Source organism: Canis lupus, chromosome 23, assembly GCF_011100685.1.
Source record: "Canis lupus familiaris isolate Mischka breed German Shepherd chromosome 23, alternate assembly UU_Cfam_GSD_1.0, whole genome shotgun sequence".
Classification (NCBI taxonomy): Eukaryota; Metazoa; Chordata; class Mammalia; order Carnivora; family Canidae; genus Canis; species Canis lupus.
This window is the reverse complement of record NC_049244.1, coordinates 46,598,719-46,611,367: the sequence shown is the minus strand read 5'-3', so window position 1 is coordinate 46,611,367 and position 12,649 is coordinate 46,598,719. Positions and strand designations below refer to the sequence as shown.

The 12,649-nt window shown below is 47.5% G+C and overlaps 1 protein-coding gene across 1 annotated transcript in view; it reads left to right on the top strand.

Annotated features, from left to right (window-relative positions):
• The first annotated feature begins 7,632 nt into the window (after positions 1 to 7,632).
• Positions 7,633 to 12,649, top strand: part of IGSF10 (immunoglobulin superfamily member 10) — a 56,904-nt gene continuing 51,887 nt past the window's right edge. Inside the window, exons 1-3 of the mRNA XM_038571213.1 lie at positions 7,633 to 7,753; positions 9,357 to 9,551; positions 11,118 to 11,247. Coding sequence (XP_038427141.1) covers positions 9,358 to 9,551; positions 11,118 to 11,247 — 324 coding nt within the window. The 5' untranslated portion in view covers positions 7,633 to 7,753; position 9,357. The remainder of the gene's footprint in view (positions 7,754 to 9,356; positions 9,552 to 11,117; positions 11,248 to 12,649) is intronic.

Here is a 12,649-nt window from a genome sequence, read left to right as displayed (position 1 = left end):
CACTCTTTTTAGGTCCCTAAGGATGGGTCTTGACTGTGCTTTTTATCTTTTAGGATTTGTCATTCTTTTCAAATGTAAAATAATCTATTCTTATAGATTACTGGAATTAGATTTAGTGTCATGATGGTCAGAATTCTCTTTTCTAAACATCGATATTTCAGGAAGAAGGAAAAGGGCATTTATTTGTAGACTACAGAGTTTTAAACGATCTGTCTACTTAGGCATATTTAAAGCATTATATCAAAATCTTGACAATGCTGGAATATGTCACTGTTATATTCTGGCAAGATTCTGACAGACCACTGCACAAAGAAACTCCAAATTACAAAACTGCTACAAGCCATCCAGAAAGTGACTTCTCACTACCGAAGAAAAATCTCTTAAATCACATTTGGCTATTTAATTCTAGATTTTGAAGTGAAAGAGGCCCTTCAAATTCTTCCCTTTTGTATTGATATGCTAAATCACAGTTTAACATGACATGCCACGTTATGATGAATGTCACTGTGCAGCAGTCCCCCCGTGACAGTGGGAGTGGTTAGCTTTGAAGCAAGAGTAGACGAAAGTATGGCCACATTGAGTCTTTGTATGGTCTGTGAGCTAGGAATTTTTCAGTATTTTTAAATGGTCGAAAACAAAATCTAAGTAATATTCTGTAATACATTAACATTACATAAAACTCACATTTTAGTAGCTTTAAATAAAGTTTTATGGGAACACAGCTATGCTGATTCATGTCCATATTATCTGTGTTTTCTTTCACCACATTGAGAGAATTGAATACTTGTGGTAGAGACCCTTTGGTACACAAAGTCTAATGTACTTATTTACTCTGGCCTTTTGCAGAAAAAGTTTGCTGACCCGATGCTAAAACCATACTCTTGCCTCTGTGTTGCTCCATGGCTATCCTCAGAGTGCATTAATTAAAACCTCTACTGGGGAAAGGTTAAATAAAGGGGGGGGGTGACTTTTCTGTGATGATTGGTGGTCTTTGGGATCTTTGTTTACTGAATATTTCCACAAAACTCTTTGTTCTTTCATAATTTCCTAGCATGTCTGTAGCTTATTTAAGAGACGAGCATCTCAATATATTTTATAACTATGTTCACTGACCTAAAATAATGAAGAATAAAATTTTTGTGAATTATGCGTGTAAAACAAGTCCTAAAAATATCTAAGACATCTGACCCCTTCCATTATCCTTTTTATCCCTTCTATAATCCTATCTGTACTTTATTCTGTAATATACTTGAAAATGCAACTCTTCAAACCTATAAATAAATGATAATATGAGGCATATAAAGTTTATATGAAATAACGAGTCTTTATTACCTTACCATCAGACAGACTGGATTTGGAAAGTCATTGCATTTTGGTATCAGTGAAGAATGGGTAAGGTCTAATAAAATAAAGGATTAAGTCAAAGACACAAACTGAGATAAAAAGAGTAGAGTAGAGGGGAGAGATAGAGTTAACACTGTAGTTACTGGCTTTAAAAATAATTTTTAAGATATCATCTGACAAAAAAAAAAGATATCATCTGACAAGGACATGATTCTCTAGACTTTACCTTATTCAAAATTCCTACCAGGTATGTCAGGAAAATGACAGCATCTTACTCCAAGACTCAGTACCTCAGAATACCTCAGTGATATGGAAAGGGTCATTCTACAGCCACTGGTCTAAACAAACACTGTATGTTCTACCCATAATTATGGTTTTGAATTCTTTCACTCCCCTTCCCAGTGGCCAACCACAGAAACCACCTCAAAGTTGTTCCTCCTGTAAAATCAACTTCTAGGGTAATTAGTGAGGTTGACTGTAGCGCAGTTGAATTCTCTTCCTGTGCTTATAGCTCCAGTCACACTCCACCCTTAGAAAATACTCATGAAATTCTCCCTACGTTGTAGGACCACTTTTTCACATGTGAACATTCCCCTTTGGACAACCTCTGAGACTTCATCTTAAAGAAACAAGAGGTGTTCCCAAATCTCTTAACTGTATCCCTTGCCCATCCTTGAGAAACCATGATAAATAATGCAAATGTGCACCAATCGTGGCCTTGGATATGCTACCTGTTAAAAAAAAAAAAAAAAAAAAAAAGCTATGTGGTCATTTACAATGACCAGAGTATGATAGTTAAGTCAGTGGGGCCAACCTACAGACCTCTATTTCTAAACTATTGACAACTGTGGTTACTTGCTCATTACTGTGATGCTTTCCTATCTTGGTCTTCTTTCAGTTCTTTATCTATGTGGGGTTCTCACTTTTTTCTGCTTTAGCCTTGGATTTCCCAGGATCCTTGGAAGTCATCAACCAAAAATACAAGACTCATCGTCATTCCTTTTTTATCTCTTGTTCTCTGTATACATTCCTAACAATTCTGGTTCCTAGATGCTGCTTTCTATCTAACCTCTTTATCTTTATAACCACTGCTTTGTCAACCTGAGGGTGGGTAGACTATATCATTGCTTCCTAAGTAGTTTTTATGGTATATATAATCTAGAGTCTATGGATTCATAAGACCCAAAATGCACTGGCTTTAAATTATCTCTGTCTTCCAAAATTGTACCCATACAATTTATGGGTACATAATATGATGTTATGAATGACTAAAGGACTCGAGGTCCAGAATACTAACTGTTCATTGATATACAAGGGCTCTAGGGCCTGCAGTTTGACTTTGATTGGTTGAGATATAATTGTATTGGAGAATGATTGATTGATTTCTGTCACCTACAGTATTTGTTTTCATGACACTTATCCCTTGCCCCACTAGACTGTAACTTCATAAAAGCAGTGGCCAGGATTTTAGCTCTACTTATGTGCTGTTGAAATCACTAAGTGGATTACTAGATTATTTGATTAATTCATATGAAAACTATAAGGTGAGAGCCTGTAATGACTGTGCCTGATATAAAATATATATAACAATGTTGACATCTTTTTATCTGTTGACACGCATATGAGTGAGTTTAAAAACCTAGGACTTGGGGTTGCTCAGTTGGTTAAGCATCTGACTTTGGCTCAGGTCATGATCTCAGGGTCCTAGGATCTGGCCCCCCACCATTAGGCTCAGTGAGGAGTCTGCTTGTCCCTCTCCCTCTGTTCCTCCCCCTGCTTGTGCTCTCTCTCTCTCTCTCTCTCTCAAATAAGTAAATAAAATCTTTAGAAGGGACGCCTGGGTGGCTCAGTGGTTGAGCATCTGCCTTTGGCTCAAAGCATGATCCCAGGATCTGGGATTGAGTCCCACATCGGGCTCCCTGCGAGGAGGCCTCTGCCTCTCTCTCTCTCTGTGTGTGTGTGTCTCTCATGAATAAATAAATAAAACTTTTTAAAATTTTAAAAATTTAAAAAATTTTTAAAAATCTTTAGAAAAAAGATCCATGACTTGGTTATGATTATCAGGTAGTATACTATTTGTAAATGCTTGAGTTTGGTTTATTGATGTTTAGTGCTCTGATACGGGGAGTGAGATGAGATGTGGCATGGTTGATATATTAAGGATGAGGAGTAAAAAGGATATAAAAATCCAGAAAGGATAAGAAGCAATGTCAATGACACAGATAGGAGGAGATGTAAATTCCCAGGGGTGATGCAAAGGGTAAAGATGTATATTTGTGAGGTTCACTAGAAAAAATATCAAACCTATGAATTAACCAATATTATTATTTGTGGGAAGACTTACTAAAAGGAGAGGAGACTGATTTAAAGAAAAATACCAGGTCAACTGTAGTGAGAGATAATTACAATAACAAACCAGCCCAGAAGTGTACGTGAATGATCATAGCTCGGGAAACAGGTTCAGGAGTTCACGTTAACTGCAAATTTCCTTGCCCAGCTATGAGACTTTAGCAAACCATACGCGTGGTCAACTACAGCCTCTTTCTCCATCAAATAATTATCGCTGAAATTTCACATATTACTAATAAACTCTAAATGAGACCATATTCAAAAATGAAAGTGATTTGTAAATCTTAATCTATAGAAACAAACTGCATTAATAATATGGTTGGAAAGGAGAATGGTCCTACTCTAATCCTTGATATACTGTGGACCCTCCAAATTCTACAATAGTGCAAATGTAAACAGAAGCAGGGAAGGCTAGGAAAGGTGGGCCTTAGAGCACAGGCCTTGCAGGGGGCTCAGTCAGTTAGGCATCTGCCTTTGCTTAGGTCCTGATCTCAAGGTCCTGGGAGCCAGCCTGGCATCTGGCTCCTTGCTCAGCAGGGAGTCTGCTTCCCCTTGCCCTCCCCCTGCTTGTGCTCTCTCTCAAATAAATAAAATCTTAAAAAATAAAATAAAATAAAAAAACAGAGCCTTGCAGTTAGAAGTTAATTCAGTATTGTATTCTGGCTCTGGATCGTTTAACATCCTTTATCCTCAGAATATCTGAAAAATGGGTATACCTTTAACATCTATCTCTTGAGAACATTTGAGAATTATGAAACCCACATAAAGCATTTGTAGAACTAAAGCGGCTGTAGAAATTCCCCTCATAAAAAGTCTTAAAACAAGCAAATGGTTGTTTTCAAAATGGTTATTTTCAAAACTGACAACAAAATGACCCCAGGTCACCACCCTGGGAAAATAAGAAATATAACATGTCACAGTCCTCCTCCTGTGGCTCATCTTAGTGTGAGGGTCTGAAAGTCCAGAGTTTGGTTAGAGATTGACTATGACCGTGAGGCTGGTCATCAAGGAGCTTTAGAAGAAAAACCGTTGATTGCAAGAATCACTAAGTACGTCGTATTTCTAAAGTAATCCTCCGAGTCTGGACATCACACATGAATTTTGAACCTAAAGAGCCATGTCAACTCTAAGGAGCCAAAGACCATGTTCATATCACAGAAGCTTCTAGAGTTACTTCTGAGTGCCTGATTCTATCTTTTTACCTTGGTAACCCAACCTATTACCAATTATAAATCATTTGAATGCTTAGCCATTGGATATGGAACATTCCCAGTGTTTGGCTAAGTGAGGCAGCCCTGCGTGGTTCTGTGGTTTACTGCTCAGGCTGCAGTGCCAGGCTGTCTGGGTCTGGATCATCGTTAGGTTCTCTGCTTAAAAGCTACCCCGACCTGAAACAAATCGCTTTTCTTCATGGGCCTCAAAATGGAAATAACATGAATACTTTTAGGTTTTTGGTGTTGTCCTGAGGTTTAAATGAGTCGGTATTTGTAAAATGCTTATTGTGACAAGAATCATCACAGCATAAGACCTCCCAAATAAGCTGTTGTCATTATAGGAAATCATGTCCCTAAACGAACAGATTCTCAAAATTTAGCTACATGGGAATCATCTGAAAAGCTGGTTAACACACAGACTCCTGGGGCCCATCCCAGCAGTCTCTGATTCGGTGGTTCTGGGATGGAGCCTGAGAATTCATACTTTTAACAAGGTCCGCGGGGCCAGGCCGATGTTGCTCGTCCCTGAGATCCACCGTCCTAAAGGATTAATTGCAAATTCCCATCACAGGCTCACATACAGTGTAACTAGAGGTCCTTGTAATTATACTAATTCAGTGTTAACGAGTCAAAACATCAGGAGCCCTGTCTACAGTTGCAGGAGCTTTTTTTTTTTTTTTTTTTTTTTTCTAAGATTTTATTTATTTATTCATGAGAGACACGGAGAGAGAGAGGCGCAGAGACCCAGGCAGAGGGAGAAGCAGGCTCCATGCAGGGAGCCCAATGCGGGACTCGATCCCTGGACTCCAGCATCAGGCCCTGAGCCCAAGGCAGACGCTCAACCCCTGAGCCACCCAGGTGTCCCAGAATTTTTTATTTTTATTTTTTAAAGATGTTATTTATTCACGAGAGACACACAGAGAGAGAGAGAGGCAGAGACCCAGGCAGAGGGAGAGGCAGGCTCCGTGCGCGGGGCGAGGCGGGACTCGATCCCGGCCCCCGGGGTCCCGCCTGGGCGAGGGCAGCCGGGGTCTGGGCTGGGGGCACTGGGGGGGGGCGGGGGTGGAGAGGCCGAGCGCAGCCCGAGGGTGACTGCCGCTCCCGGGGCCTCGGTCCCTTCCGCGCTCTGCACCTGGGGTCCGCGGGTTGGTCCTCGCCGCGTCCAGGCTTCCAGCGGGACTGACCCGAGCACGGGGGCAGGGGGGCACCTGTCAACAGGTGGGCGTCCTGGCCGCCGGCTCCCGCTGCCCGGGTTAGGATTCGGGGCGGGGGCGCAGGCGGGGCGCAGGCGGCGGGGTGCCCGGGCGCTCTCCCGCGGGCTCGCTCCCCCCCTGCGCCCGCCGAGCCGCGGTCCCCGGCCCCGCCCGACGTCACCCGTCCCCGCCCCGCCTCCCCCCCGCGGCTCCGGAAGGTCCCGGGACCCGGCCGCGGAGCTCGCGACACCCCGGCGGCGCCCGCCCGTCCGTCCCCCGCGAGGAGGTGAGCGGCCGCGCGTCCCTGCCTGCACCGGGACGCGAGGTCGGGGGGACGGGGGCCCGAGGGCGGGGCGGGGGGGACCCGAGGTCCCGCCGAGGGATGGGGCGCTCCCGGTTGGGGGGGACGGGGGACCCGAGGTCCCGCCGCGGGATGGGCGCTCCGGTGGGGGGGCGGGGACGCGAGGGCGGGGGGGGGGGGGGTGACGGGGCACCCGAGGTCCCGCCGAGGGACGGGGCGCTCCCGGTTGGGTGGGGAACGGGGCACCCGAGGTCCCGCCGCGGGATGGGCGCTCCGGTGGGGGGGCGGGGACCCGAGGGCGGGGGGGGTGACGGGGCACCCGAGGTCCCGCCGAGGGATGGGGCGCTCCCGGTTGGGTGGGGGATGGGGGACCTGAGGTCCCGCCGCGGGATGGGCGCTCCGGTGGGGGGGCGGGGACGCGAGGGCGGGGGGGGGGGGGTGACGGGGCACCCGAGGTCCCGCCGAGGGACGGGGCGCTCCCGGTGGATGGGGGGCGGGGGACCCGAGGGCGGGGGGGTGACGGGGCACCCGAGGTCCCGCCGCGGGATGGGCGCTCCGGTGGGGGGGCGGGGACGCGAGGGCGGGGGGGGGGGGTGACGGGGCACCCGAGGTCCCACCGAGGGACGGGGCGCTCCCGGTGGATGGGGGCGGGGGACCCGAGGGCGGGGGGGTGACGGGGCACCCGAGGTCCCGCCGCGGGATGGGCGCTCCGGTGGATGGGGGCGGGGACCCGAGGGCGGGGGTGGTGACGGGGCACCCGAGGTCCCGCCGAGGGACGGGGCGCTCCCGGTGGATGGGGGCGGGGGACCCGAGGGCGGGGGGGTGACGGGGCACCCGAGGTCCCGCCGCGGGATGGGCGCTCCGGTGGGGGGGCGGGGACGCGCCCGGGACCCAGCGGCCGGTGGCGCCTGCAGGGAGGGCAGGGTCACCCCCTAGTGACGGGAGCCAGGCCGAGGGTGCGCCCTGAGCAAAGACTGATTCCGCAGGTGGAGACCCTTCGGCGGGGCACGGACGACAGCTTGTCCCGAAGGAGAGAAACCCCGGGACCTGGGGACCTGCGGGGGGGGGGTCGGCGGGGGAGCCGCGAGGTAGAGCAGCCGCCCGGGAGCGGAGCGCGCAGGACGGGAGGCCCCACTTGGCCCCCGGGGTCTGTCCGGCTGAGGCAGGAGCGTCCTCGGGGGAGGGGGAGAGGGAGGAGGGGGGAGAGGGGGAGGGGGAGCGCGGCGGGGGTGGCCGTCCCGGGCCGGCCGCGCCAGGTCGTTCCGGGCACTAAGGCGGGCGCCCAGCAGGCGGGGAGCAGATCGCTGGCCTCCGCCCGCGTCGGGCCCCCTCGGCGGCACAGAAGAGCTCAGGTACTGTTCATTTCTGTCCTTCCCCGTGTGCCTTTTCAGGTTTAAGTTTGTGGGACTCCGCTTCCCCTACGTTGTCCTAGAGCTGTGGTTCTTTTCAGTGACTCTCAGGTGGGGATGACCCAGGACTTCGCTTTTTCTGGCTGAACGAGAGGATTATCTCTGTCCTCCCAACTCTTTCTCCGCTTAACTAACGATGGAAGATGGAAGTGCCTTCTCCCATCACAGGTTTCCTTGAGGTTTTTGTAGTCGATGCTTATAATGACAAAAGGGGTCATGGGTTGACCCTCTATTCAATTGCAAGTTGGGCCAGAGTTCCGATAATCATTCCATCATCTTTACTATATAGGAAGACTAGCAATCCGACTTTCTGTTTTCAGGGTTGTGTAGGCCTAAAGGATAGTTGCTGGTAGGATCCCAAAGAAACCATTGGATCCCAGGGAACGTTGCGATTTACAAATCATGAAGGTCACTTTTCTTAGAAAGGTACAATAAAGATTTTTATTGCAATCCTTGTATATTCTGAATTACAGGAGAAAATTAGGTTTGGATCCAAGAGCTTGTCCCACGTGTGGATCGTAGATACCGTTTTTTTCCAAGAAGCTGAGCATCTCTCTTCTCTGATGAGGCTCCTCTCTCTGCTCTCTGTTTTACTAGGAGGAAGTTCTAGAACCTGACAGGAGGCCAGGAGGGAGAGGAGGGGGAGGGACCAAGGAAAGGTCCAGAGGGATGCTCTAAGCAAAGCAAAAGAACCCAGCAGCATGTGTTCCAGGGGGCGGGGTGGCCCCCGTCCAGTGTGGGTGCAAGGCTCAAGCCTCTCATCCAGTCGGTTACTCTGGCTCATGGTCATTACATGACAATGAAGTGTGCAATGTGTCTTTTTTGGCAAGGACTAGAAGATTTATTCACCCTTCAAGATTTATTCACCCTTCCAGTGGTGTATGACAGCTCTTAAAAATATTTTTGAAGAAGGTTTAATAAAGCAAAAAAAAAAAAAAAAGAAGAAGAAGAAGAAACAGACCTTATACATTTGATGAGTAAAATGTGTTACAAATTCCGTTTGATCCTAGGTTCATACATACCTATGAGAGACTGTAAAGAACACAGCAAAATGTTACTGGTTATATCTGGGTGGTGGGAATATGACTAATTTTACTTTCTTTTACTTATTTATAGCTTTCATACTTTCCGTGATGCACATGGATTAGTTTTATAATCAGTTTTTTTAAAAGTGGGTCTAGAACAACTAGCGTATAGGAAACCAAGCCTTCTGTATTTCCTTCCTTAGGGTCTCTATTTCCTCTTTTTATTGAATCCCTAAGTATTAGGGATTACTGCTTTTCATTAAGAAGTGAGAAGCCGTGAAGGGATTTTCACAACAATAAATACCCCACTTGATGACAAAGCTCCACATGAGGCCAACACCCAATCGCTGTGTAAAGAGTAGGTTTTCCCGTAGAGGTTGTGAATGAATGAAGTTATCCACGCAGGACCTTTCGGAAACCTCCCCCAGATTATCAGATTTAGTGTGTATAGTTATACTGGAACTTGGCTCAAACCCTACCTGTAACTCTGAGGTGTGATCCTCCCCCCCCTGCCCCCCCAGAATGAAGGTGAAAGGCAGAGGAATCACCTGCTTGCTGGTCTCCTTCTCTGCGATCTGCGTGGTGGCCAGCCCTGGGGTCCAGGCCTGTCCTCGCCGCTGCGCCTGTTATGTGCCTACAGAGGTGCACTGCACGTTTCGGTACCTGACCTCCATCCCAGACGGCATCTCACCCAATGTGGAGCGCATCAATTTAGGGTGCGTGGGAATCCCTTGCCCTATCCCCTTCCCAAGGAGATATCACGCTGAGGCTTTGTCCCCTAAAATGTCAAACAAAACTTGTGACTTTTGGAGATTGACTGAAATTGTTTTAACGGTATTTCTCTCCCTAAATAAGCACGTGAAGATCTTGAGTTTGTAAGACACAATAAGCAACGTTTTCCAGGTAAAGTTTTACTAGGAGGAAGTTCTAGAACCTGACATCATGCTTGCTAGGATGGGAGGCCCAAGATGACAGCACTTCGTCCTGGCTACATTTTTGCTGGAAAATAGCGTCTGTTAAGAATTAGAGCTGTGATCTATCAGAAGGAGAGAATAAGACCCTGGAAGTGTCTTATTCATATGTAAAGGAGATGTATGAAAAGTTGGTTAGATCCTGGACGAAGACCCTTGGACTTCTTTTCATGCTATGTGACTTATTTGACATGCTTTCGAAAACGTAAACCTAATTAAATCTGCTAAAATGTGACTATGTTTTAAAGGTTCATGAAAAACCGTGTGTGTGTGTGTGTGTGTGTACGCACATGAAGTCAGATTTAACGTCATTTAGTTGGTAACCGTGTGCGCCTGCTATGTGCTAGGGAGACAACAATGACCAAGATGTATTATTCACGTCTAGAAGCTACAGTGAAAGGGAGAAGACTGATTTCGTAAGGACCGTCAGAGAGCGTACAGGATTCCTTGGAACAGTCACTAATAATAATAGGGACACGGACTGTGTCCCTACTATGATCCGGCGCCGAGCTCGGCTGTCTTCATGTATTTGCTCACCTAGTCCTCCGAACACCTTTTACGTTGCTTCTTCTATTATTTGCATTTTATTTATTTTTTAGATTTTATATATATATATAAAATATATATATATATTATCTCTTTTTATTGAAGTTTGATTTGCCAACATATAGTCTAACATTGAGTGCCCATCGGGTGCCCCCCTCAGTGCCTATCACCCAGTCACCCCAACCTGTGCCCACCTCCCCTTCCCAACCCTTTGTTCCTTTCCCAGAGTTAGGAGCCTCTCATGGTTTGTCTCCCTCTCTAATTTTCCCACTCGGTTCCCCTCCTTTCCCTTTTGATCCCTGTCACTATTTCTTATATGGCCCACTGCCAACTGCCCGAGTCCAGAAGCCTCCTGGCCACACTATTTGATGAAGAGCCCAGGGGTCTTAACCCCTGCTTTATAATGATGAATTCTTCCTGGGAAAGCAGGGGGGCACACCATAAAAGAATGAGCTGGGTCTCCCCAGGAGTCACAGGTAGTGAGAGGGAGGGTCAGGGGTATCCCCAGTGGAAGGACCGGACCGGCCAGGTGGAAAGGGTGGGGAGCCAGGAGGGAGGTGCTGTGTCCTGGGAAGGGAAACGTGGGCGGCGGAACTTGACCGCCAGGACCAGGGAGTGGGAGCACCTTCTGTGTCCATCACCCGAGAGCCCAGGAGATCCTGGGGTTGGTGTGTAGAGGTGTATGCACGCCCGTGTGCATGCTTCAGCTTCGCCGTCTGAACTGCAGCTGGCAGGCATAGCTTACGCCTCATGTTTTCATTGCAGGTACAACAGCTTGGTTAGATTGACGGAAACGGATTTTTCTGGCCTGAACAAATTGGAGCTCCTGATGCTGCACAGCAATGGCATTCATACAATCCCTGCTAAGACGTTCGCGGATTTGCAGGCCTTACAGGTAAGACCCGGGAGGGGAAGGGGCGGGCTCAAGACGGGAAACGTAGCCTTGAATGCTGACCTCTCCAGTGGAGCTGTGAGTTGAAAGTAGACCTCAAAGAAGGATGTCCGAGACTGATTTCTCTTTAAATGCAATGGTATGTGGAAATTAGAATAGGAACATTCTGAAGTCAGTTTTTCTAAGATCTGGGCTAATGGGGGGAAAAAATCAATACCAGGGGTTACTGCACCTTTACACTTTAATCCAGAGAGGCTACTTCTAGTCTTGTTCATCTGGGAACTACTGAGACAGAAGTTAGCTGTCTACATATCAATATCCTTCTTACAATTTTTACCTTGTTATGTAGACCCTGTCTTGTTGAAAAATTTTGAAAAGTTATGAGAACTTTTTTTTTTAAGATTTTATTTATTTATTCATGAGAGACAGAGAGAGAGAGAGAGAGAGAGAGGCAGAGACACAGGCAGAGGGGGAAGAGGCCCCATGCAGGGAGCCCGATGTGGGACTCGATCCCAGGTCTCCAGGATCACGCCCTGGGCCGAAGGCAGCTCTAAACCGCTGAGCCACCCAAGGATCCCCAGTTATGGGAACTTCTAACGATCCATCCAATATTACAAGAATCATCACTCCAGTAAGTGAGAAAGTATGGGATTATGGGGAAATGCGTATGTAAAGATCAGTAGGTCTGCTACATATGTAGGACTTAAGGGTTTGGGGAAGCAAACTCAAAATTCAAGTGCCTACCAAATTTTTTAAATACATGGGGGGAAAAAGCTCCTCAGGAAAAGTACAACTATACATGATTTATTCTGTTTAAAATGTATTATCGATGTGTATTTGACATGCACTATTACACCAGGACAATGTTATACCGTAAGGGCTTCAACCTTCACACACATTAGGCCGTGATCACTGTGACCAATCTAGCCACCACCTGTCACTTACAGTACTGTTGACCGTGTTCCCTATGCTGTGCACCACGTCCCCGTGACTTATTTGTTTTATAGCTGCAAGCTTGTAACTTCCAGTCACCTTACCTTACCCTATGCGGCCTTTGTCTCCCCACCCCTCCCCGCACCCACCCCCGGGAACCCCCAGATTGTTCTCTGTACCTATGACTCTGTTGTGTGTTTTGGAGTCCACAAAGAAGTGAGATTTGATGGCACTTGCCTTTCTCTGACTTATTTCATTTAGCAGAACACCCTTTATTCCATCCATGCTGTCACAAATGGCGGGATTTTATTCTTTTTTTTTTATAACAAAGTCGTATTCCTGTGTGTGTGTGTGTGCGTGTGATCTAGACACACACATACATGCACTTCTTCTTTATCCATCCGTCCACTGACGGACACTTCGGTGGCTTCCATATCTTGGCTGTCGTAGATAAAGCTGCAGTACGCCTAGG